At 42.1% G+C, this 27,936-nt stretch overlaps 1 protein-coding gene across 2 annotated transcripts in view; it reads left to right on the forward strand.

The window, feature by feature from the left end:
• The window catches only part of LOC147678107 (hydroperoxide isomerase ALOXE3-like), a 77,071-nt gene that overhangs the window by 25,225 nt on the left and 23,910 nt on the right, over positions 1–27,936 (forward strand). For both annotated transcript variants that reach the window (XM_086945965.1, XM_086945966.1), the window contains exons 3-10: positions 1,314–1,398; positions 7,023–7,145; positions 8,069–8,172; positions 10,004–10,176; positions 22,376–22,519; positions 23,772–23,975; positions 24,212–24,298; positions 26,291–26,460. In XM_086945965.1, coding sequence (XP_086802091.1) covers positions 1,314–1,398; positions 7,023–7,145; positions 8,069–8,172; positions 10,004–10,176; positions 22,376–22,519; positions 23,772–23,975; positions 24,212–24,298; positions 26,291–26,460 — 1,090 coding nt within the window. The remainder of the gene's footprint in view (positions 1–1,313; positions 1,399–7,022; positions 7,146–8,068; positions 8,173–10,003; positions 10,177–22,375; positions 22,520–23,771; positions 23,976–24,211; positions 24,299–26,290; positions 26,461–27,936) is intronic.

The following is a 27,936-nucleotide window of genomic DNA, read 5'->3' on the forward strand; positions in this document are numbered from 1 at the left end:
GGGACGGGGGGGGGGGTCCACAAACACCAATAAATTAGGCGTTTGCACCCCATCTCCTATGTATTAACTTTATACTAGTAATCGCACAAAGAAGCGCCTTGTTAGTTTCACTGACTTTTATAGAGCAATAGGTTTTATGTGTAAGGGAAGACTGTTAAGCGCAGGGAGAATTCAAAGTGAGATTTCATATCCTTACCGCCATAGCTTTCTTGCAAAAGTCCAGCTGACTCTTCAAGAACATTCCCTCAGAACTCTGTAATGTACCAAACAGCACAGAACATTGCTAAGGAAAATCTATAAAGGTGCAGTGGGAAATCTGTGTGTGCACAGCAGTACACCACATTGTCATTGAATTAGCTCAAATGCAGAGGACATAGGAGTGTAGGTTCTATAAAGGGGGAAATAGGTTAGGATCCAATCTAATTTTTGTTGAAAGCATTTCCTAGTAGGGAGTGTGCCCCCATGAATCGTAAGTGTTTGGTTCAGTTCACAAGTCTGGGTTGATGGTTCTCCACAATCTGGGGTACTGCACTGCCATGGATCCATCATGTTTATGCTCCTTAATAGGCCTTAATACATAAAAAGGGTGATTGATGAGAGATTTCTGGCTGAAGAGCAGTGTAGGGCCAGTTTCAGCAAGAATTCTGGGCTTTTCCCCCACTTGCATTAATGGACTGAAGAGAAACTTGGATTTGGTCCTTAATTCCTGTGGAAGCCAGTGCACATTCAGGGAGAGCTTGATGTCTTAACATTTGTTCGAGTTAATGGAAAATCTAAACTACCTGGGTCTGTAACTTGGCAATAAGGTTCAGTTTAGCAAAGTTGCTGTTGCTGTAGGACCAGGGCTCTTGTCCATTCCATATTAAAGTCCTTTGAAGTACTGGAAGGCTTTTTTTGTTGGATGTATGGTAATCTGGAGATTACCAGTGACCAATGTGTCTTTGTATGGAGAGAAGACTCTGGGATGGGTGGTATGAGGGTGTATGGTGAACAGGTTTTCAGTATTCAAAGGTATAATTATTTTCCTTTTTGTTTTCAAGGAAGATGGCAGAAGCTTAGTAACCAAACTAAGCTTGAACAGTCAATATATGTGAAATGTACCACAACTGGTCCTTGGATAATTTCAAATGTGTTACCCGTTAGTCCTGTTCTTCTATACCTGGGACATGTTGATGTCACTTGAATCGCAATTTCTTTGCAATTGATGGGCATCAGATTCTATCTCATGTGGCTTTTTATTGTTCTCGCATGATATTTTCCATTTATTCAATGAAAGACTTCTCTAAACAGCACTTTTGTAACATTTTGAGCAGCTACCCTGGCCTCTGCAGAAGTTCAAAACCCCCTTCTCCTAGGGTGGCGAGAGAACGAGCTGAAAGAAAGAAGAGAGACTTACAAGTGAGTTATTCGATGATATGTGAACATAGATTGTGCTAACACTATAGCAACTGAGATACAGAAATCTCTCTTCCTGTAGTTCATAGCCAGTCCTTTCAGGACCTCCTCATACTGTCAGCACTTTATTGATTAATTCTACAGACAAACACACAAGTAATTTCTAATTTAGCTTGCAGCTACATACTAAATAGCGTTTAAAGTACGTTTTTGTTTTCCCGGGGAGGTGGTGGTGGTGGGGAAGGGGGGGGGGGGTTTAGTTTATGGGGTTTTCTTCAGTCAATAGTGAAACTGGTATTGAATGATTTCCTCTGTGGGTTATGTGAGTCTTATAAATAAAATACTATAGGAATGGTGCAGATCCCATTCCACATTACCACACCTTAGGCACCCAATTCACCTTTTCCTCTTTGGGAAAGTTTTCCAAAATGTACCCTTTACCACTTGCCTCAGTATTCACCACTCTGTGTTCAGCAGTCTCCCCAAAAAGCGTTGTGCTAATAAGCATTTCTATGTAGTCCTATACATAAAACTGATCTGGCAGAAGCAGTTGCTCCTGCCTGGGTTCGTAGTGACCTTTAGGACATTCTGGCAGTACCCAAAAGGCTGGTCCGGGAGGAGTTTGTGGACCTTTTTTTGGGGGGGGCGGTCTGGTTTATGGTCTGGTGGGCCAGCTTTTACTGTTTGTTCTCTAATTACCATCAAAATTCATGTAGAAAATGAAAATGCATGCAGTATCCCATACCTTGCCAAACATCTGTACAGCTGTCTTTCTGTGTTTAAAGCTATTGTCCATGAAACCCAACACACACTTCAATCTCATTCCCTCCGACATACTGAAAGAGATCCATCCCTAACTCCCCTATGGACAAATTGTTACCGCATCTTTCCAAGATGCATCCCTCCTGGAATACCTAAAAATGGGCCAAGTTTCTCCCTACTAAAAAAAAAAAAAACTGGCACTGACCAGAATGACAATTTTGACCTATACTCAATCTGCCTTTCCTGGGTAAATTGGTTGAAAAAATGCAACTATGTGAACACATCAAGAATTTTGACTAACTCCACTCAGGTTTTAGGCTTGGACACAATATTGATGTCGCCATTCTAAACCTTCTTGATCTACAAATTTCACTAGACCGAAACAAATCCGATCTGCTAATGCTTCTAGCTATAATGGCAGCATTCAACATGGTCAGCAACAAATACCTCCGAGAAACTCTTGAATCAAGAATGGGCTTGTCAGGAGCAATACTCAACTGGTTAACTTCCTACTTGCCAGAACCGATAACTTAAAATCGACAGCACCCTATCGGAGTCTGAAATCAACAGGAGTATTTTGCAAGGATCTACAATCTGACCAATGCTCTTCAATCTATACATGGAAACGCTTATACAATCGAATCTTGTACCACATGTTCGCTGGTGATGTGAAACTCTACATCAAGCTCTCCTCTCGGACATATGGAGACTGGATGACACCCTAGTAAAAACACAGGCTTGCTAGCACTCAACCAGCTAAAACTAAATCCGATAAACTGATTAATTCTTTTCGCCCCACCCATTAGACACCAACAATCGCAATCATGGTTGTATATTTGCAAATCGCTAAATTGCATACCAACATCTGTCTGGAACATCATTTGGCATCATACTAGACTCCAAGCTAAACATGCAAGCCTGCATACAAGCTGCAATCACCAGCACAAACGCACATCTCCCCCTTCTAAGAAACAAAACCCTTTACAGTGATGGGAGACCTCAAAACGGCGGCTCAATCGCTAGTTCTCTTAAAATTGGACTTTGGAAATGCTATACTCCTAGGACTACTGAAAGCCAGCCCTGCCCCAATGAAAGTGAAAAATGCAGCAGCAAGACTTTAAGACTCACCCAGCACTCTAGGCATTTCTGTCAGATCCACGTTTGCTTCCTGGATTTGGTATGATGCACAAAAGGGGTCCACCTCCCGACGTCCCCAACTCTGGATGGAACTCCGAGTAATGAGGCAATCAGGTGAGGGAAAAAATAGGATGTAGGGGCCGGAACCGCTGTGAAGGGGATGCCTGCAAAAAAGGACAGTGTAAATACACAGCATAAACAGTCTTCTCTCGTAATGTCTCACTAAGGCTGAACTAATACCTGTGGTCTAGCTGCCGAAGCCTTTTCTCCCCAAGATACCAACTAATGATCACCAACAGAGATACTTCTCTCCAAGAACACGAAACGACAAATCTACAACAGATAAGGTATGAGACATTATTCTCACTACCACAACGTCTTTCAGTCAAAACACTCTGTGTACACTCCTACATACCAAATAGATGAACTTAAATGCAACAAGGAATGGTCCACTCCAAAATGGAAAATCACCCCCTCGGTAGGTAGGGACAGCAGCAAGAGAAGGGGATGCAGCTTATAAGTAACAGGACAGGAATAGTTCCAGATAGTTTCCAGCTGTAATAAACAAAACAATAAACTCAGTCATTAGAAACACAAAGGAGGAATACTCCCAGCGCCTGACAACAGCGCGAGTAAACCTAGGGTCCTTTACTCCCAACGCTAGGCCACAGCGTGAATAAGAATTTGTATATTTCCAACGCCTCGTATCCAGCCAGAGTAAGAAAAGAAATAGAGCTTACCTGAGCACGACTCTGCTCAGTAATCCACTAACCTCAACGCTTACGTCAGCGTGAGAGGAACCAAAGATGGGTCCGAGAGACAACGCTACAACAACGCGGCTCATGAGATTCCTAGCGTTAGTGTCAGAAAGAACCCAGCGAGACACTTCTGCGAGCTGCTACTTTCCGCAGCGCGGTTCGCCGAACAGACAATGGATCAGGACAATAACAGGAAACAACACCACCGGTGGGCGTCACGACCTCTGGGAACACCAGCAGAAGGATACCAGAAGACAAACAAGCCTGCTTGCCTCCGAGGAAGGACAGAATTACGCGCACTTCCTGTGCGCTCTTGCTGGCCTTTATTGATTATGCTCCTCCCACTGACTAAGAGCATGCTGGGAGATGTAGTCCAGAATTATTATGTAGGCGCATTGATCAACTCCTGACAATTTCCCCTTCACTCTGTACTCTCAACTGTCTCAGTCGAAGCAAGTATCCAATTGAAGGTTTCATGCATTACACCCAAAGCTTTATGCAATGCTGGTCCTCAATGTATGGCGAATATGAATAGGATCAAACTATCAGGCGGAGAAAGGGCTTCTAGAAGTGCTAAATTCATCATATTAGAAGCAGTCAGTTAAACTAAAGTAAGGCACAAGGTTGCACTTTCTCTGTATCTGCTTCAAAAACATGGACTTCCTACCTCCCTCCCTCCCCTCAATTAGATCAATTATCTCCTTCAGGATCTTAAAGAGTAAAATTAAAAGCCCCACTACTAGAGAAACATGTTGCATAAATCTGTCGCATTTTGCATAAGAAACGTCATTCCCCCAGTTTCGTATTGTATATTCTATTTCTTATTGCATCCTACTCTTTTGGTACCTTGATCTTCGACTGCTATGTGCTGCGTATCATTAGAAATGGAAGCTTTACTGTACTACAACCCTCTCTGTACAGTGCTCGGATACCTTTGTGGTCTTGTTCGCGCTTTAAAACCCAATAAAAAATACCGTATTCGATTCAACATCTCACTGTAGTACACCCCTCTTCCATAGTACACCCCTCTTCCCTACACCACCCTGTTCATAACCACATTACATCATCCACCACCACAAGGACCATGTTGTACAGCACCTTAACACAACTTTCATAATGACAGGGATACTGGGCCATCTCACCAGATATGAAGGTAGAAGTGGACACAAAATGAAGGGATTAACTTAATCAGAAGTCTAAGTTAGCAGCTTTTAACCCCTCCCATGCTTGTGACAGAACCGCTCCGTCTCAAGCCATGGGTGAGCTGTGCTTGTGACGGAACGGTTCCGTCACGGCCTGCGCGGCGCTGATTTCGCGCCTGCGCTGACGCTTTAATGGGCGGGCGGGTTCGTGACGGAACCGTTCCGTCACAAGCACAGCTCACCCGCGAGCCGTGACGGAGCGGTTCCGTCACTAGTATGGAGCTACTGCGCGGCCGCCCCACCCCCTTAGCGCTGCGGCGGAATAGCCGATGCAGCGAAGGGGTTAAATCGGGGTTATGATACAGTGATTTGTGGATACTCAATGATGTTAAACATAACGTTGCCAACATTTTCATATCCTTGTATATTTGCTTGCCAAATGCATATACCAAAGGTGATTCCAGTCTAGCTACTGCTGACTCTGGTAGCTTGGTATAAATTCTGGTGTATTAGCTGGACCATCTGTCCATTATGGCAGGTTTTAGGGGGCTAATTTTATTTCCTATCCCTTTTGTGTAGAGTTCTGGAACTCAATCTTAAACATTTGTCTCACTGTGCATAAAACCAGTGTGGCTATAGGTCTTCCGGGAGGGTGCTGGAATTGGCCGTCTCACTTTGACCTGTTGACTGAGGGGGTAGTAGAGAGCCTGACTCGCAACATTCAGCCCTGTGCCAGATCATTCCACATTGTCCTTACATCACACAACCACTCCACAACAAACCACCGCACCAGATACTATGCATCACTAACGCCCCAAATTCTGCATCCCATCTTAAACAACTGTACCACATCATAGCACTAAAATCAATTTCATACGTTACCACATCATAGTACATGCTGTATGTCCTCACTTTCCAAGCGTGTCCAATAAATACATCACTGTTTATCCTCGCATCATACTAGACCACACCATATCCCACTGCGCAATACATAACACGTCTCTGAATGTCATGCTATGTATCGCACCACATCACTCATTGGGTGATTTAATCTGATGCTATCATACTACACCATATAACTCACTACTGCAACATGAACGCCTACAAAAATGCTGCCTCTGTATATATGCTGCATTTCACCTGCCAATATGTCAAACTTGTTTCACAAGCATAGATGTCCTGCAACTTTTGGAGCTAGTGTCAACAGGAGGAGGAGTCTTGTTTGCAGAGACTAAGGAGGCTACCTCAATGGAATTCACAAGTCTCTCACACAAGAGGGACATGCAGGCAAATGTCGTTCTCCAGGAGTAACCACTTGGAGAGCCAATACAGTGATCTATTACTCAAAGAAAACACCACCTAATGTAAACAAATGTGATGGGTCAGCAACAGAAGCTGAATGGTTGCTGATCACCCCGTAGGAGGTCTATCAAAGAACAGTTGAGGGTTTTATTCAAGGCAAGCCTTTATGGTTCTGCTTCAAGAAGAGGCGCTTAAGGTCCAGAAGTTAACAAAGAGAGGACATACTGCGCTGCGTATAAAACAAACTTGAACAAGGAAGAGTAGGGAAGGCTTGCAAAATGGTTGGGGTGCTAGTTCCAAACCTAGGGATCTTAGACTAGACCAGGGACCCCGCCTCTGCCCAACACACTGCCCATGCCTTCACTCACACGCATGGTTTAATGTCTTTGTTACCTGTGATTGTTCATTGAATAACAATGTAATACAAATGGCAGACATTTTGCCGGTTTCTAGAACCCTTTTCAGACTGAAGTATTCATTGACCCTCTTCTCCTGTCTTTTCTCTCTCTACTTTGATCTCTGCCAGGTGGAGAGTGTACCACAAAGCCTTTCCAAGATGCATCGATGTGGGTAATGTCACAGAACTAGACTCGAATGTTAAATACTCCATCACCAAATCGCTAAATTTTGCCCACACGCAGACTGCTTCGTAAGTATTAAGTGTTATGGTGATCCCAACAAATATACGTTGATGCTTCAAAGGGAGCCATACTCACTATAGCAATTGGTCTTCTAAGACCGCAATAGTGGCCTCTTCCAATTGAAATCCTGCATGACTCAAGGTTTTCTTTAAGATGTCGTGATTTTTTACTCCAGCTGCTACCATGGACTGCCCAGTGTTCACAAAGAATTAAGTTCCTGCTTTAAGAACCCTAGTACGAATGGGCAGCCATTTTGTTGAGCTTCATTTAAAATGAACCCCGTCCTGCATCCACTGGAATGAGGGGAAAAAATATTCTGTGGTATTTCTAATCTAATTCGGTCTTCATATGTCTAATATTCCCTCCAGTGTTTGCCATCTAAGCGTTCAGTTATGATGGGTGCATGTTATGCACAAGCATTCTTTCATTATCTGCATGCACCCGGTCTCTATTTAACTCCAATAGATGAATCTTTAAATATTGGTTTGGTGCATATAAACTCGAGCCTGAACTTACTTACCAACCACTGAAACATGGGGGGTTGTGGCCGGGAGACACATCAATCTTTAGTTAAATAACTTGCTTCTTCTGACTCCTAACCCACTGCCCCAACCTTGCAGTTTTTGTCACGCCATTTTGTTCTTTAAGTATTCTAGCATTAGAAAATGTTTGCATCTTAAATTTTTTCAAAAGTTTGGAAAAGTATTTCATATAGACTTATTCCTCCTTTATTCTAGTAGTTACCTTTCAAAGCTGCTCTAATTTTTTTTTACTGCTTTGACCCAATCCAAATAGTGACACCGTTCATGTTTGTCAGAATCCATCTTTTGATAAACCACAGAATACTATGTTCAAATACCCTTTCCATTATGCATTATACTTATGGTAATGTGAGGTTTCTTAGTAAAGCCATCTTCTCTCATTCTCCTAGAACGCTAGAAATCAAACTGGAAGGATTTTTTGGACGTCAGGAATCCTGGAAGTCACTTGAAGACCTCAAGAGGGTTTTATGGACCCATAAAACTCCTACTTCTGGTAAGAAATTTCCGTTGACGAGGCAGTGTGTACGTTGTGTGTCTAGCTCACTTTAAGCAGTCTGACTTCTGATGGTTGACTGGCATTGCAGCACTTTTTACAATTCAGTTTAAGGATTGCCATATACCGAACACTTAGATTTATGAATATTTTATCTGGCTGACGGGCTTGTTATCTATTCGTAATTTACCGTAGTTGCCTCCTTTTCCTGCTCGTAGGACAGAGTCTTTGATTGTAGATAGAGGAATGGGTGAGCTTGGCCTATGACTTGCACATCACGGATTATGGGCCAGCCATGTAATTTAAACACCTGGGTAACCAATTACAATGCATTAAAATTGGAGTACCTTTGTCAAACTTCAGTTTCGCTTAACCTCAGAAATAGCCGTAGAGTTTGAGAGTACTGGGCAACCGGGAGCACCACTGTCTGTGTGTTTCTGAGAAATATAAGCTTTTTGTTTTGTTTTTTGTTGTTGCAGTTTTATATAGTGCTACCTGTTCCAGGAGCTTTAGGCTCCTTTTCTTCAGCGCTAATGACAAAGCCAGCTCGCCATGGGCATTACCTGCGCTGTGCTTATGACTAGCTGGCTTTGTCATGAACAATGGGTATCAAGGATCTTCAGCAGCCAGTGGGAAAACCCATAGCACCCAAGGTGTTAAACAAGCACCAATTATATTACCCAAGGTCTGATGCCTTTTATTAGCCACAAGGAGGTTAAACTATTTTCACAGGATATTGAGCAGACAGTGGGAATTGAACCTGCTTCCAAGGTCCAAGAGCTGGCAACTCTGGATGAAACACATCTCCTCCTCCTTGGAGATGCACTCAGTTGGCAGCATTATTGCTTCCCTCTTGAACACACCGTTGATACTGAGGCGACTGTTCCCACTGTCTTCCACCTGATTACTTACCAAATGTTCCCACAGATGCGGCTTACTGTACAATACTTTACAATCTAACCTCTTGCTACTGTTGGCGGGTTCCGAATGGCAGACGGGCTTTCCAAGCCTGTGGAAGGCCAATCAGCAAACTAAATCCGATTCCTTTCAGACTGACCCCCATTGAAATCCCACCTTTTAATCCTTATTTCCTTCCTTGGGATGAAGCCCTAATCCTTTGTGAGATGTCGCTGCCCCCACACATCTTTCATTTGGAGCAGTCTGCTGATCCCCCGTTCCTAGTCTTTTAGGCTTTTAAGGGGGTGGGGTCAAGTCCTTCTCCTGGATTTGGTAACTTTAAAAGGATGCAGCGCCAGTCCTGATCATGGATTTTCCCCCATCATGGAAGTGCTTCCTGCTGAGGGGAGGGTGCGTAGCACTCTGCTTTCCCTCCCAAACTTCCCATATTCCCAGGTGCTGATGCCCGTACATCCTGGAGCCCTACAGGCATGTTATTTGTGGTCCCCTGATAGTCCAGCTTCAACTCAGCTGCCTCCTCTTCTTTGCTCATCCTTCCCCTTTCTTCCTTGAGTTGGCGTGTGCATGCTTAACCCATCACGTGCTGTTAGCGGAAAATTGTGGTAGGCAGGTTCAGAGTCTCTCCACACCCGTTAATGCTCTGTGCTCCCGGTGTTAAGAATAAATGAATTTCGCTCCATTTATATTACCATGTCTAATAAAAAACCTTAGACCTGCTAATTTCCAATTTCATCAAATGCAAAAAACACTCACTGGAAAAAAAGCTCTAAATGGACCAATACTAAAGTAGGGCAGCATATTCTGGAGAGAAGTATGTGAGAAGAACCTATCCTCTTAAGGATAATAGCACTCACAAATAGAAAATATTTCGTAGACTGTATTCTTATTCACATTACTGTGCTCTGTCGCATAGAGTATGTGTCCGAACACTGGAGAGAAGATGCATTTTTTGGGTACCAGTTCCTCAATAGCGTGGATCCAATGATGATCAAGAAGTGCAACAAAATCCCAGACAACTTCCCAGTGACAGACAGCATGGTGGCAAGCATCTTGGGGCCAAAGACCAACCTTACAGCGGAGTTGCAGGTATGCACATTTGATCTTTGTTTCCAAATGCCTGCAAACTGGTGTGTATATAGTGGAATCAGCTTGAGTCTCCACCAGCTCTTTTTGTTTTTAGGTGTGGCTTGACTGTGTAACGGTCTTCAAAAGCTATTGTTACTGGCTCTTAAACCTCATGTAATGTAGGATTGCCCTCTGCCAAGAGGACGATCTCGGTTCTCAAATTTTTTTCACTGTCTAATCTATCCTTTACATCTCTCGTGCCTTTAATGATGTATTAAGTTCATTATCTCAAATATGCATTGTGTACAGCAAACAAATACCAGGCTTTGTCGGGAGATGTAGCCTATGTTAGTCTTTATACCTCATATCTCTGTATATGTGTTGGTAATTTGAGTATGTTGCGTTCTTTTCTATTGAGACCAGACCAGCATTTGTAGTGTTGGTGTTAATTAGTGTTTGTTTAGGGTGCAGATATCATTGGTGTAGTCTAGTAGAGTTTTGACCAGCAGCGTTTGGAGGCCAGAGCCATTCTGAATGGTTTGAGAGGTCTGGGTGAGTGATTTACTATTGTGGGAAGGGTTTTGTTGTGCATTTGGGCTGAAGATGTGCTCAGTTTAGGTTGTATTGGCTCAGCACGTCTAAATTTATATTGGAGACTGGAGAGGTGTGTGTGTGTGTGTGTGTCCCTGTCCCTGTCCCTGTGTGTCCCCCCCCCCTGTCCCTGTGTGTCCCCCCCCCCCCTGTCCCTGTGTGTCCCCCCCCCCCTGTCCCTGTGTGTCCCCCCCCCTGTCCCTGTGTGTCCCCCCCCTGTCCCTGTGTGTCCCCCCCCCTGTCCCTGTGTGTCCCCCCTCTCCCTGTGTGTGTCTCCCCCCCTCTGCCTGTGTGTGTGTGTGTGTGTGTGTGTCCCGGTGCCCTTTGTGAAGAGTTCAGCCTGATAAGTTAGGGTTATAGTTGTGTTCCAACCTTGTTGGGTTTGTTGATCATGCTAATCATAGCACTGGAAAGATGTTTAGCCAAAATAGAGCTTGCTGTCTATAAATGCCCTGGCCTTGAGTATCAGTCTAAGGTTATAATGGCCAGGTTACTCTGTTTCATCTTTCTGCAGCTGAATAACTAGCTCAGAATTTAAGTTTAAAATGTACTTTTGAATAGCCCAAAATTGTAATTGGAGCACTGAAAAATCTGGGTGCCAGACCAGCCAAACGTGTTATAAAGAGCTTCCTGTCCATATATCGACTCCCACATTCAGTTGCCATGCAGAGTATCTTATTAACAGCACATCATTCTGTTGCCATATTTTACTATAGTTCAAAGATGACCACCTCATTCTAGGTAATGTTTGTTTTCATTTGTAATGTGAGTTTCACTATGTGGACCACTGCTTGTTTGGGAATGATATGCAAAATATTCACCATATTGCCTTCCATCTTTTTGCTGGACATGCTCCAGCTTGGCTCCAGTCTTTCCTAAAAGACAGGACTTCCCAGACCTTTGAGGGGGGGTTGCACATTGGCCAATTTCCCTCTTAAATGTGGAGTTTTTCAGGGCTCTGCTATGAATCCCACTCTTCAATATATAAGATCTTTTTCAGATATTGTCCTCTGTTTCTGGATCTCAATATCTTATGCAATTAATGTTTTCTTTCCCAGAGTCTGGGTTCTGCATCGCCCTCTCTTGGTCCCTACCCAGAGATGACTAAGATTATTGTCATCAAGAGTAACATATGGAGGGCGCACCTTCTCATAACAGTCTCTCGATATCTCTTCATTCAGTAAAAAAAGGAACTTTTGTTCTAGAAATCCCTAAAAACCTGGCTTTTCCATAATGTGTCCCCGTAAACTCCTCCTAAAGCTGAATGAATGTCTCTGCCGCACTACCAGAGCTGAGATGCCCACAGGTAGCTATGCGATAAACAAGTGCTTTTAGAATAGAAGCTTAACATTACTTGCATTTTCATTCTATATGAAGTGCGTGAATGTGATATTTTGATATATAAACGTTTTGAATTACTAAATGGAAGAAACCATAAATGTACCTCATGCTTATGCCCATTGACCTTGATTGGCCCATGTTGCAATCTCTCCTAGCCTAAACACAAGTAATGCATACCATGCCTTTATTACTGACAAAGGAGTCTGTTTCAGTACAAATGGACACTACTAGGTTGCACAATGACCGGCCTAGGAGGGTGCACTTGAAGCGTGTATTTGACTTGTTTCAGAGGCAGCCTTTAATGTTGTTTAGTGACTGCTATCACGTGTCTGATAAGTCTGCCCTTTTGCCCCATCAAAGCACTGAAGGTGACCTGCTCTGCATCCGTTTCGGTCCATTGTCTGTGAGCAATCCTGTAGCAGTAGCTTGAAAAGCCCTTTTAATCCTGTGACCTGCTTCCATTCAGCCTGAAAAATACCAGCTCTTTAAAAAAGTGTTTATCAATACTCTGGTATTCGTCCAGTGACAGAACATACTCTGTAGTACTGTGCCAGTCCTCTGCACCATCTAGCTTGATCAAACACCTACCTAAGTGTGAGGACGGGTTCTATTTCCCCATGTACACTCCAAACTTTATGGATGTTATTTCTCTAGTATGTACCTAGCCAAATATTAGTAAATCTTGATGCTGTTGTCAGAGTAGAGCACCAAACTGCATAAACAATTAGAACTGACAATGGAACCTTCTAATTACCAGCACTTAACCTGTTGTCCCTCCAATGTTCCCCCCTTATACTTGCTGGGGTCTGAGTGCACACTGAGTAGCACCCACCATCACAATGCTTGTTCCCTTTGGAACCTAGCGATACAAACACAGGCGCACCACACAACAGAACTTATTCCAAAAGAACAATGCGAGAGTCCATATCCAGTCAAGATGTTCAACAATATTTTTTTTATTCCATTTTCATTTCCAGTAGATGAGTCAAATATATATGACTCTACATACAGAACAGCCAACACATTTCGTCCTAGTGCAGGACTTCTTCAGGGCACTAGTCCAAGGATTCCTTGCTAGTAGGCTTTTCCCCGTCCAGTGTTGTATTGTATCCAAGATTAGAGCCGTCTATATCTAGACCACGAGCAGCCTTCATCTCAAAATATGGATGTCCAGCACAGTCGTGTTGTATAGCGGAGAGGCTCAAAACAATTCTTGTAGTGGTTATTCTAAAGTGCATCCAAGTAGAGGAAACGTCCCTTTGTCGATCTCTTATGTGTTGAGAAATACCAAATAAACAGAAGAACAACTGCTAGCATTATACTTTCGTAGACAACTGGAGCGCTGAGGGACATTACAGCAAAGGAGAACAGGACCAGCCTGTGGTGGGGATCTTATGAGACCTGGAGGTGCCCATGTTACCAAACTGGTGTTTTGAAAGGTGGGTAGAGAACCAGTGAAGGACCTTGCCAGTGAACCCCATTCACAGCCCAAGGGTGTGTGAGTGAGCTGGTCAACTGTGTTGAAGGCAGCTGAGAGGTCAGGAGACATTGTTCATCCATCTGTGTTCAAGAGGGCAAGGTCTACAATGTGTAAGGTGTGCCTGGTAGTATCCATGCGACGGCGTGATCTGAAGCCAGATTGGTAGTTGTGCAGGAGATAGTTGTAATTAATGATTGTGGAGTTGAGCATAATCTACTTTTTCAGTGATGTTGCTGATGAATGGTAGGTGAGTGGGCCAATAGTTGGCGAGGTCATCTGTCTAGTGTAGGTTTGTTTAGGAGTGGGAGGATCTAGCCAGTCTTCAGCTTCTGAGAAGATTCCTTGATTAAAGGAAGCATTCACATTGGTAAGTAGGGGGAAGACCATGCCCAGAGATTTGAAGGATTATCAGACCTCTTAAGAAGTAGCTTTGGGGTAGTCCAGCCGATCAGTTCGATCTAGAAGAGTTAAGGCAGTGAAGGCGGACTACTGCGTGATTCTTTAGAAAGAGATTGGTGTACATGATGAAGCATGCTTTGTATTAGTGAAATCCATAAAATCTATCAGTGCATCATTTTGACACATTGATGGCACTGCACTTTTTTGTGAGGAATATCGGAGTCCAGCAGGGGGTTCCTGGAATACTGGTCTTCCAGAGCTTTCTTGTTCTGTTGGTCACTACGTTGATTAGGTTGGCATAGTACTTTGTTTTGACTGATGTGATGAGCTATATGTATGTTACAAAAAGGGACCTCCGCATCCAGAGGTCCTCAGAGGTTCTGTTTATCTTCTATTTTCTTTTCTGTTTGCAAATGGGTTGTCAGCAAAGTCTTCAGAATGCCAGGTGCTGAAGACTTTGGCATGCACTTGTATGTTGTAATTGGAGTGTGGATGTTCACAACGTTTTCCAAAACAATGTTGACCTTGTTTAGAATGGTGTTGGCATTGGATGTGAAGGGGATGGGGTGAAAAATGTATTCAAGCTTTAGGTTGATCATGGATAAATGCTCGCAGGATATGAAGTTTTGATCTCCTTTGTGCTGATCTTGATTTAAAAGTAGTACATGGTCATCGCCATCTCCCTGCTCAAAGTGGTCGGTCCAGTCCAAGAGCATAAATGGTTTTCATTGGATTGTTGGTGATGTTTAGATAAGGTCGTGGTTGTGGCCTATGCAGTGGTTGGGTGGCACATTACCATATTGTGCATCTTGAGTGGGGATTTTTGTTTTTTGAGCTTTTATTTTCTGAGCAGTTTAGTTCCCCCTATGTGGGTGGTGTGGGCATGTCAGATGTACAAGGTAGTGAGGCGATCAGAAAACTCTGGAAGTAGTCTTTGAATGCAAATTTCTTGCAGTATATGAAAATACTGGGTAGAACAAGTCCTGCCTTCAGTTAAACCAGATTTATCCTTGTGCTGATCTGCTTTCTTGGCTGGGCTTTCTGGAAAGCAGCAGAGAAAATTTGGGAATGGACCACATACTTCACTCTCCCTCAGTGCAGTAAAAATCATGAGCTTTAGCCCCTTAAGTTTTACCCTGCCTCCAGTTTGATGCCTGAAAATCTTGTGACTGATTCCCTTCATGTGAGAAAGGATAGGATGCTCACTGCTGCCTTCTGTCTCACCAATCTCTTGAAAGTGGGAGTATGGCATTATGCCTCCGGCCTTCTTTTGACTACTTGAAGTCCAAAGGTAATTACGCCATTGGTTTCATCCATTTGCAAATTCAGACCTCAGAGGATTGGGAACTGAAAGGCGTGTGTTTACCTTTACCTTTTAATCTGAACTATAGTTTGGAAGGTATGACCTGGTGGGAGGAGTTATGATGAGCAGAGAGGCTCTTTGCCATGGATCTCCCCTGCTATCTTCCTAAGTTGTAGAACAAGGGCTTGTAATATATCATTTATAGTTATTCTCCAAAATTGTGTTGTACTTTTGAGAGGACGTGGATTTTGCTAGGGTTATGGTAATTCACTAAATCACTAGCGGGTAGACCTTATACAACATTGCTCTATATAGTCCATAAAATATTAGGTCGCCAGTTTGTGTAGTAGCAATAAACCCTAAAAGTAACAAAAGAGGGAGAGAGAGAGTTATCGTATGGATTTGTTCTCCCTATCTGTATATGCATAAAAAATGAGAATCCAACTGTGAATAGAGGGTGTTCCCTACAATGGTGGAGAGCACTCAGTATATGTAAAATACCCCTCACACACCAAAAGGACCCTTGGTGTCATGCTTCATCATTGGGGTCTTCGCACCCCTCTACGGGATGCGGCGTCCTACGACTACGCGGGAGCACTTACTTAAATATCTGTGTGGTGCGTGTGAGGGTTTTAAAAATAATGTGCATGAGTGGTGGGGTTATAAAGTGAGTGATCATTAAAAGGACCTGGCTCGTGGGGTACACAACATTTTTTTTTTATGCGCCCCCGGGCTGGTACTGTTCTAGTGAGATTGGAGGTGTTTATGCAGTATAATGTGCATCACCTCCTGTGCGTCAACATGTTTTGGAGTGTGAACTCCTTCTTCAGGACGGGGTGCACAAATCCCCACCTTATTATCTACTCAAAAAATCTGTTTATATTACAGAAAAGTGAAGTGTAATGCTGGCTAAAATGTACCTACATCATGAATATCGATGCCTCTGGTTTCTCCCTGTGCTCCACACAAATAAAAAACAATGCAATCTATACAAAACTTATTGAGCAGTTCCAAACAAGTGCAGAAGTAATGTCTTTGTTGAGAAAAAATCCACTGAAGTAAAGTGATCCACAAATCCAAAACGTTATGATTGTCCAATGTATTTTAATGGTAGTTTTCCAAAAATACGTTCTTTTGTAGTCACTTTCTTAAATATTCATTCTTCAAAATAAATCCTTTCACAGCCAACACGTTTCGTCAGATGCTTATTATTGCATCAAATGACTTCTTCAGGGCTTACATTTTATTTAGTCCTTCCCTGGACTGTTAATAGTAATATTCAGAGTCAGAAACAGGTCTGAAAACGTCTAATTTAATCCGTATATTTGACTCCTCAATATATCACATCTTCAAACTCTACATCGATCGTAACTCGTCCTCATACCAGATACACGAGTACATGTACCTATCCGACATTACTTCTGCACTTGTTTGGAACTGCTCTCTATACGTTTTGTATAGATTGCATTGTTTATTTGTGTGGAGCTCAGGTCGAAACCAGTGGTGTTGCATGACAAAACTCTGGATTGTTAAGGGTTTTCTGGGGATTGTATGGTAACCGGTCCCTTCCTCTCGGAGTTCACGACTATTACAATTTATCTCATACTGTTTTACCTCCAGCTGTGCGCCTGACATATGACCTGGTTGCCATTTTTGTAACTGCATGAATATCGATGGTTTCTGCTAATCGCAAAACCTGGAAAGGAAAAAAAGCGCCTTTTACGTTAAGGGAGCCTATTGACCAATAGCCGAAACCACAACCGGATCACCCAAATATAGGCACGCAACTAGATCCGGTAATTAAAACGCTAATTGGAACTTATTTAAGTAAGTGCTCCAATGATGAAGCATGACACCAAGGGTCCTTTTGGTGTGTGAGGGGTATTTTACAAACACTGAGCGCTCCCCACCATTGTAGGGAACACACTCTATTCAGTTTGATTCTCATTGTTTATGCACGTAGCAATGAACTGTAGTGTAGTTCCTATATTCCCAATAGGCTCTGCGCATTGGAATAATATATTCAGCAGTGTAGACGTAGCACTGAGGTCGACTAGGTCTCTACTGACTATATTAGACTTAAAGTTTTGCCAGCTAGCTCAGAGGTCACTAGAAACTTTCTCGAATAAACGAGGAGGAGTTTAACCTCCCTGGATAAACAAGAAGGGATTCGCTTCTGACAACCATATAACATGACAACTTTGCTCCCTCAGAATAAGAGTGTATCTCTAGTCGTGTGAAAACAATAGACCGCTATTTCACTCAGTCAATTGTGCGTACTTAGATTCACCAGAGTGCAGAGAAGAGAGACGGGCGTTTTCAATAATAAGGTATAATTTATTGAGCAGTCTTCCTTCTCCTGCAAGAAAAATTAATTGCCACAATTGTAATACTTAAAGTAAAGTGCATACAGTAAAAGGAGTATTATGAAATAATACTGTAAAAGCATTGATATGGTTTCTTAGCCATAAGATACTTAAAATGGATAAAATCTATATATACATTGACTAACATACTCAACTGGTGCTCCTAAAATACGCCTACCCCGGTGTACCTGACCTAAACCTAATACGTGGGAAGGAGTAAGTAAGTAGCAGTTTAAGTTAAGTTTGTTTTGCCAAGAATCTGACTCAAGAATTCTCTTTAAGGGTTTAGTCGGCTCCGTACCTTTGTATTAGAAAGCAGGAGGTCTGGTATCTCTGTCAGGACTTGATATCCCAGCAACCCGCAAGGGTAGGCTGGAAACCCCAGAGCTGGATTTTCTCGGCTGGAGAAAAAGACAGCGTCTTTCTCAGCACGTTAAAGAGGGGCAGTGTCCCTGGGCTCTCGCATCAGCTGGGCTCTCGGGCAAAGTAGATAACTGCTCTAAAACCACCACCGTGTGTTTGCTTAAGGCAAAGTTGGTATATTTATACCTGAAAGGTGCCGGGTTTGACGTAAGGTTTGGACACAAGACGTCAATAAAGATGTCACTAACAACTGGCCGTTCTTGCCGTGCTTCGCAGGAGTTCTAGGATGAAATAAAAAAAGGGGATTTCCCAGGTTGCTGGAGGTTTGGTTTGTTTAGAGAACTCGTTGTGCTTTCTAGGAGTCCGGGGAAGTAGCTTTGCTGAATGTGACTGCATGGGCTAAGACTTAATATGGATTTGATTCTTATGCGTTTATGGGGATATTATTGATTATAACCAGATAAAGGCATAAAATAAAAATATTGATTTAGGTTCCTAGAAAAAAACACAATAGAACCCTTCAAGTATTTATTGGGAACTTCAGTTACTTCCCTCTTTAGCCTCCCATCATGGACTCCACATTACGTATGGCTGACACATTTCAGTCTGTTCACTGTCAGTCACCTCATGACTCAACAACCTAGCTTGTGAACTCTTAAGTCAACCCCTATAAGTCTTGCAGCAAGTGCCTCGGGTGCCCACTGCCACAATGGTTAATCTGCTGCGTACTCTCAGTGGTGAACCTTAGCGCTCTTTCATTGCAAGGAAATACGTGTTGGAAGATTGTGAGCAGGCCCTTGTATGTGTCAAGCATACTTTTCTGCAGTAAGGACTATCACTGGCCTGGGCAAGTCTTGCAACCTGCTGTTTTATGTATGGCATACCGTAACTTCCAAGTGTGCCCCCCCCGCTATGAGATACTTTCAGGTAACCGTTCGCTTTGCCTTACGTGCTGGGTTGTGAGATGTTTGTCCAGACCGGAGATAACGTATACTATTGAGACGCTAGCTTGAGACCCATACGACTCTGGTAAGGTCTATCAAATTTCAATCATGAATGCCTGAGGAAAGTGTCTCTTCCTAGTAGCCAGTGTTCTACCCTGCACTTGTTAGAACTTGCAAAAGGTGTCAAGTGTCTTCTTAAACCGGTGCCATTTGAGGAGTTAGGGAAGAGAGCCACAAAGGGCAAAAAACGTTCATGGCACATTGATGCTCTTACCTAAAAATGTGGGCTTAAGCGGAAGTAGGTAAGCAAAGTACCGAACTCACTCATATCTGAACATAGAAAAAGAGCCAAGCAAAGACTTTCAGAAGAAAATCCAATAGGATATGACTAAAAGAGCAAAATTTAGAGGCAATAGTAGCAAGTGGGTGTTGCACGCCACACAAGAAGGGAATGAATGTGTTGTGATGCCTCCATTTCTTGTCAATGCGTCCTTTATATCTGATTTAAACTGGAACAGACCCCTTTATCTTTAATTGGAAGCCTTTGGCAATAAGCTCTGGACAGACCAGAATCACGGGAAGGGACTTGAATCCGGCGTTGCCACCCCCTTTTTGTCCTTGTTGTCCACTAGACAAGTGAAGAACCCCAAGCTTGAGACTTTTCCTAAGATGTAGAGCTTTATACTTAGGCTTTCCTGTTTTCAGTTTCTATTTTTAGTAAATTCTGGTGGGGTGTTCAATTTTTTTCAAGTGATTTCAATACCTCAAACAGTTGTTAGTGGTTTCACATTTTTGCGCCACTAAAAACAGTGTTTTTCCGGTGTTTATGGAACACTTTGCTTTTATTCTTGCTTGCTTTCTACACTGATAGAACATGGCATATAGACAGTGTAGGTATAGTGTATATGAAGTCTAAATAGATTTTTGCAAATTAAACTTATGGTAGTACACCATACAATACTACTTCAGTGAGTCTTTGGTCATATGCGCTTGCTGTTTCCTTCGCATGTAAACTTCTGTGAAAAGGCCCTCTCAACATTGGCACTTGAGACGGGCAACCCCAAAAACAGACAGTACACAATTTGTTAACTCTGGCCACTGACATAGCTTTCCATGCCAATACTGGTGTACTTAAAGACTGCGATTCTCAGGGCAGGTTCTGCAATATTAGCTGGGAGCTTATGCCCTCAGATATTGAAGCGGTCAAAAATGAAGCTGCACTTTTGAAACTACGAAGGAAATTCCCCTTTAGTGAAGGGATATAGAACTTGTACAGAGTACCACAGTGAGGTTTCATGGACTTCAAATGTCATTGGTGGTGAAGGGACATTTCTATGCATCATTGCAAGCCATTTCTCATACATTGTAAAATAAATGTTACTGTATTGCTCTTCAACCTTGCTTTGCTTACCAAGTACTCTAACATGGAACATGTTGCAGTGCCAAAATCACTAAAGGTGTCGCCCAGCCTACTCTCAAGGAGATGTTTCACATGTACACCAATCATGCTGAGCACTTGGCAGAAAAGAGTTTTTTCAGACACTTTTTTTATTATGTCCACTACAGCAGTTATGTTTTCTGTATAAATCCAATAATGCAGTAGACTGTACTTTTTTCACATCACTATCAATATGCGACCAAGGTTCCTCACATTTCTTGCCTTTGTCATCATCACTCAGCAAAAATTCTGTATTGGTTGTGACATGGATAATATAGCATTCATAGCCCCTTGGATTGAGAACCATCAGCAAAGGGATACAGTTGGGATGACTTTCTTTGCCACACAAAGCACAAGTGATAAATATTTGTGTATTAGTTCCTGTGTAAGAATACAGTGCACCAGAATGGACTATATAGTCAATAGCATCCCTCATTAACTCTAAAGATTGTAAAGATGCTTTCAGCATACCATCTAACAAGCAAGGATCTCCTACAGGGAATCACTTCAGCTCGGGTATCAATTTTGACAGGGCATCACAACTTTTTCATATACGCAGCTGAATCACTGCGAATACAATCAATATCACTCCAATCTTTGTTGAACTTGGAATGCTCTGCAAAAAATGTTCTTTCCAAGTGACACTGCATTCCATGTTGTCCAAGTCAGGTGTCCCTTTTTTCACCACTATCCCAGTTGCTTGGCGATGGCGCTCTTTATACATATACTTGTCACTATACCTTGCATTGAATGTTAAAAGCCTGAGGTGTTGGAAATTTACCTACTATCAATACTGACCCAATAGAAACTGGGCGATGTATTGAGGGGTTTTACCCGTTCTCGGTGGGTAAATGTGAAGACACATATTAAGAAAATCTTATGAAACCAGCCATTTTACCTTTAAGTGAAAATCACTCAGCCAAAATATAAAATGATTTTGATATTTCCTGATTCTCTACAGTTTTTAAAAAAAACAAGACCTAAAACATGCTTCTAAACCCTGCATCTTTAGACCAAAGACCACAAAACTGAAAAAAGGAAGATGAAACAATATTTTAGTGACATCCCTAAACAACAAAACTCAAGCAGAATAATGTTAGCCCAGTCTTTCTTACTGCTAACTTGTATAACAAAGTTACAGTGTATTGGCCCCTTCAGGAAGAAAAAAAGTCCTTTCACTCTTATTCCTTTCTTTGAATGGCATTTAGTTTGTGGTTGTGCAGGTGTTTTTTCAGTGTATACATGTTTTCACTGGTGAGGGCTATTTTTCTTTCAGTGGGGTTTTATCAGTTATTATAGGTTTTAAACCTAAAACCCCACAGCCTATTTATACTCCAACCACGGATCTTCCCTTTTTGATTCTCTGTGCAGTTAGCAGAGCCCAACTCTGGGTGTCCACAACTGCTTAAACACTGGTGCAGTTTAGCCCACAAGGATGCCCAGCCCCTTGCAGAGTCATGGGATGCACGACCTGACTCCACAATAAGTGCACCATCTTCTGAACACTTTCCACCCTATGAAAGCTCCTTGAATGCATGCAGCACAAAGTTAACTTCAGAGCTTCTGAGATTTAAGGTAACTTTGGCACATGTATCACTAAATAGTGTAAATTTAATGCCAGAGATACATGTTAGAAATCTGCGTGTTGGCAGATTTCTTTGCAGCTTTCTTCAATCAGGTTTTTTAATGGAATATATTGCTAGAGTCCGAAGGGATTTTTACTAGATGTGTCTGTATACAGTGTCCTTTTATAAAGAGCTCCCAATTACAAAACCTGATCTACTTTTCAAGTAAAGCACTATTAAATGTTTTAATAGTGTTTTTTTGTGTGTGGTTTATTTAATGTTATATCCGAACAAGAATGTTGTCATGGGTGGGTGAGCGGTCCGATGTGATATCATCGGACCACCATGCCATCTTGAAATATTGGATGAATTTGTTGATGGTATGTACTTTTCCAATGCCAAGCTCACCTGTACGGTTTCCTGTTTGCAGAGAGGAAAGATCTTCCTTGTGGATTTTAAGATATTGGAAGGCATTCCTGGAAATATACTGAATGGTCGTCAGCAGTACATGGCTGCTCCCTTATGTCTTCTCTACCACTCGCCCCAGGATGAGATGATACCCCTAGCAATCCAAGTAAGGTTTTGTATTGGAGCCGTCCGGCCTGTCTAAAACTTTGACATTTTAGGACATTAGTGAATAGTTCATATGAATTGATCAGCATTTTGACAATGTCACCTGTTACTTGATCGATATTTGCTAGAACCAACCGCAATACTATCCTAAAGGTTTGTCATTATGACAATGGAGGATGTTTTGCACTATGGAGCTAGTCTGTACCTATTTGGGATTTTACTATGCACTGTTCTAGAAAAGCCTTTACTAGAAAAAGTACATGCATTTCAACTGTCATTGGGCAAAGAAAGAAAACCACCCCTTAACGTCACTATAAATCAAACACTCTTCTAGGGTCTTGCATTTTGTACCACTAATAGTCAGTTTATATGCATTGCTGTGCATAAATCTTTTACGGAATACTAGTATGCATACTAATATGCAGTGTAAATATATTTTCCTCTGAGCCTATTTCAGCACTCGCACCTATTTCTCATCTTTGCTCTGTCTCGGAGTATTTTGCAGTATAAATGGGATGTTTTTGTGTAAGCTGGCTGTGGCTTTCCTTACCAGACCAATTTATTGTCCCTTTGCTTTCTCAATTTCTAGATGGCCTCTATCCTACTCTTAGGCCGTTTGTTCCTTTTCCTACCTCTAGGCAAAATCACGGGCTTCGCATTCACTTCTGTGCACCATTGGCCACAAACAGACTATTTTTTAATTTTTTTTTTTTTTTTTTTACAAAAACTATCTATGGTGTCTGCCTTGAAGTACAACATGTTTCAAGAGAACCCTCCTGCATATATTGCGCTTAATTTATAAAGATCATTTCAAACAGTACGCTGAAGAATAGGTCCATCTACTCACGGTCTAAAAAACCTTATGAAAAAATAGTTTGTATAAGAACGAAAGAAGATTGCGTATCCTCTAGTGTACAAGTTTTCCACACTGGACTTCATCCAGAAGAGTGGATAGTCACCTAGTTTTAGCAGTGTCTGTTACCCCACTTTGCTGTTGGTTTAACATTAGTGTCTTATCATTTGGTTCAGACAATTTGTCAGCTGACACTTTCTTACTGTGGGATTTCTGCGAATTAAAGAATGTGTAATGTAAAAAAAAAAGTTTGCATGATATTTACTGAAACAGAATGCCAAGAACATTGCAAACTCGAAGTCTAATGTGTTGTCTCACTCTTGAGCTAAGCTATGACTGCATGTGCTTGGTCAGTAACCACGTAAGTCTAGTAACTGTCTTTGTGCATCTTCCCCTGTAGCTAAATCAGACTCCGGGTTCAGAGAATCCCATCTTCCTGCCGAGCGATAATGAGTGGGACTGGTTGCTTGCCAAGATGTGGGTGAGGAGCTCCAATTTTTCCACCCACCAGGCTCTTTCCCACTTCCTGCATACGCACGTCTTTGCAGAGGTGTTCTGCATTTCTACATTGAGGCAGCTCCCCATGGCTCATCCTCTATACAAGGTAAAGACAAATCCGACCGTGCAAAGAGACTGTTAATTCCATGTTCAATAAATGGAGGCTCATTGGTCATGCTGCCCATGCCTTGCTGGGTACAAAACATCAAGAATGACTGATTCTTGACGGACTGGACATTATATATATGGCTATATGTTATAGAAGAGAGGCAGTGAGAACAGAAGGTCTGTTTAAAACCACCACTGTAATTCTCTCTAATAACTCACCTGGTCTCTCTTTAGCTCCTGATCCCCCACCATCGCTACACTTTGCAAATTAATGCTCTTGCCAGAGAACGCCTTATTGGAACCGGAGGAACCTTCGATCAGGTAAGATTAGAACTCCTACTTTAGACCACTTGTTTTGTTGGCATTCAAGAGAGTCTGTGATTAAGATAAATAACTTAATAAGCATAGCATGTCACACTGTAAAGCACATGTTCACTCTTCTGGCTTTTGACACTGAAATAACATTTGTTACTCAACTCGGTGGTACTCATTTTATTGAACTTCGAACTTTGAAGTGTGAAATGCTAAGTGGAATATCCAGTATTCAAACCTATGACTAAACTCCAACATAGATCCATGGAGTGAATGCATTAGTCCACTGACCCACCAGACACAGCTAGATGAGGTGGATGGAATGAAAGCTATGATCCCATGGTAGAGGAGCACTGAGTTCAGGAAATAAATACATGGAACCTGCTTGGAATGAGATTAGCTTTTTCACTACCTTATGACCTGTTCTTTACCTGACCTTATTGAACATAATTACAGTGCATCCACCTGCTGCATTTTCACAAAGGCTACTTATTTTCTTTCCCCAAAAAGTATTTTGTTGGCAAATATTTATGAGCAACAAACTAAAGGAATCTTTCCAGTCCCCCCACCCCCCCAGACAAATACAAATCACCCATAACTGATATGGAATGGGGGATTCTTGTTTGATCTCCAGGCCCCCGAGTGTAGACAAGTGTTTGTACTTGATAAAATAAGCTTTGTGGATTTCCCTTGTCAGTATCTTTCTCGCTCCAGTACTTTGCTTGCAGTAGTTGGGGAAGCACATACAGTGGTTTGGGATTTAATCACTGTATTAGGCACTTCTACTTGAAGTAAAGTAACATTTCCATAAACTATCACTAATTCCTGAATTGTTTCAATGTGTTTATCAGAGGCTGTATCTGAGTAGGGCTGCTAATCCTCAAGCGAGAGAAGACAAGTCATGACATGGAGGCTGGATACTTTATTTCTGCTTTTCAATTTATAGAATAACACCACATAACCCTTGACAAACTAGTTCAACCCATAAATACCTTGCACGTTCTGGAGACAATTATGTCCCCTGTCCTTTTGGTGTATAACTCCCAACCTGGGCAGGAACCAGATCGCTTTGACCAGAAGAGCCTTCATGCAGGCCCTCATTGTGCCACTCTTGCCCTTACTCCTAGAGTGCCACCCCATGCCTTCTGTTGCCCGGCTTATGGCCTCTTGGATTGCCCTTGCTCACTCATAAATGCTGCTTGTGTGCCATTGATTTCGATATTCTCACAACCTATTTCCTGTGGGACTTGCAGAATTGTGGGCATTAAGATCACTAGAGAAAGACCTTCACCAACCCATATTTTTCTTCAAGTTATTTCACAAATGGGAAGAGAATGAAGCTATTGTCATTAAATACGATAGCCAAGTTCAAGGCATTGATGTGCATCATGGTGCTATCACACTTATTTACTACCATATATTTTTGGTATTGAAACATTCAATAGAGCATTTTCCATACCATATTGGTCTCTTAAAATAGTGCACTGAACACAACTTATAAAATGAATCTGGTGCAAACCCTAAACTTCAGACTCTCTCGTATACTCAGTTAAGTATAGAAAGCTTAAATATGGCTGTGTATCGCACCCACCATTGGCAGACAACACAAACACATTAGACAGAACTCCAAATGTTTGTTACTAAAGAACCTGGACTGCTCCTCAGTGCCACTACTTCACAAGGAACACATTTGTCAGCCAAAATCATGCCCAAAACAGTCAAATGCACAACATCATTTGTAACCCAAACTCAGTCAATCTGTAACCAAAGGCAGCTGGATTTTATGTCCTATGGAATGTATTAACAATTGCACAAATACTCCAACAGCACCTCTGTGGCGTATTGTGCACCCAAAGCTACATGCGTAAAACATTGGCACACACCCTAGATAGAGAAGGCACTATCCAAAATGTATAAAGTGATGACTTTGGTCCAGGAGTAAAAGAGTCCGGAGCAGCCTTGAAAATGGATCTAACCTAAAACTGTAATTTTCACCCACAGAGCACGGCAATAGGAGTAGCAGGTCTTAATGAGCTTATATCCAGAGACATGCAGGCCGTGACCTACACTTCCATTTGCATTGCGGACAACCTCCAATCCCGTGAGGTTGAGTCTGTGCCCAACTTTTACTACAGAGATGATGGGTTGAAGATCTGGTCAGCAATTGAGAGGTGAGGCATGATGTCTTTGTCCCTAGTAATTTTGTGGCTTTCAGTGATTGCTTATTTTTAGGATTTTAATGGAAGGCCTTGATCCGAAGCATTGTGTGTAAAATGTGAATAGCTTAGTAATTAATAAATGAAAAAGAATATTTGTGATTGACAGATTGGTACCAAAATTCAAACCAGACACAGTAACCAAATATCTAAAAGAAGGAATAAGTCATGTATAAAAAAGATTTGACCTGATAACCTAGCAGAACGTAAAAGAAACCTTGATAACGCCTCTCGCAGCTTGGGGGAGAACAGCAAAGCTCTGGAGAAGACACTGGAAACCTTGGGAAGAGTTGTCCCCTCACTCCATTTTACAGTTTATTTGATCCGCTGATTTTATTTTTCAGATCATTGTCATTAGTTGTGCTGGTCTAGTTCAGTTTATCACAAATACTACTCCCAGAAAGCATTAGCTTGTCAAATGGAAACCAAGGGGTGGCAATTTGGTATCCAAACTTTTTGCAGAGGTTGGCAAACCTACCAAAATACAGGTAAGAGCAGGTCAAAAAAGGGTTAATGGTTGATAAATCAAAGCTCACTGATGACTTAGTGATGTGCTAAGGATTTATTAAGCAAAGAAAGTTAAGCACGGCGCACAGCTTTCGGTGAGTTCAAGGGTTTGTTGGAAAGGTGAACAAGGTTGATCAATTTAAGGTGCTCCTTACAGGTGACGCAACTGTTCAGGTACGTCCAATAGGATTGTGGGGTTGAGTGCGCTACTGGGGTGTAAGCGCATCCCTGTGGTGGGCACACTTATGTGGTACTGTGTGTTGCAGCAACACAGTAACTTCAAGAAAATAATCAAATTATAAAATAATCGAGCCGCCCATTACTTTGTCTGACTTACCCTCGTTGAACCACGCCATTAAGCACAAACGTTTACCACTTTGAATTTCTCCCGATTCTAAGAGTCCCGAGCACGGTCATCACCCCATCCTATTTATTCATCAATTTCACATATGGGTGATCCTCCCTTTATTAAACCATTCCTCTCTCTTGCAAGGGCGCATGAGGTTGTTTTCATGGATCCGCGTATTCACGTGCAGTTACCTTGTTTGATCATTGTTTTAAGATTCTATATTGATTCAGTTTCCGTATATCCTTTGTTGCAGTGCTCCTTGAAAAAGGACGGTTTGTCCGAAATGCATTGGAGCTTTTTTCATGTTTGACGATGATAACAATGATTGTGAATCCATTCATATGAAGAAAATATGAGACATACCTATGAAAATGTGAATTAAATTTTGAAAACTCTCAAAGTTTTGGAACTTTATTCGATTATTTTCTGGAAGTTACTGTGATGCTGCAACACACAGTACCACATAAGTGTGCCCACCACAGGGATGCGCTTACACCCCAGTAGCGCACTCAACCCCACAATCCTAAGGATTTATTAGGCAATGAAAGTGAAGCCCATAAGAGGTAAGTCCTTGT

The sequence above is a fragment of the Lissotriton vulgaris genome, chromosome 12 (genome assembly GCF_964263255.1).
Source record: "Lissotriton vulgaris chromosome 12, aLisVul1.2, whole genome shotgun sequence".
In the NCBI taxonomy this organism is placed as follows: domain Eukaryota; kingdom Metazoa; phylum Chordata; class Amphibia; order Caudata; family Salamandridae; genus Lissotriton; species Lissotriton vulgaris.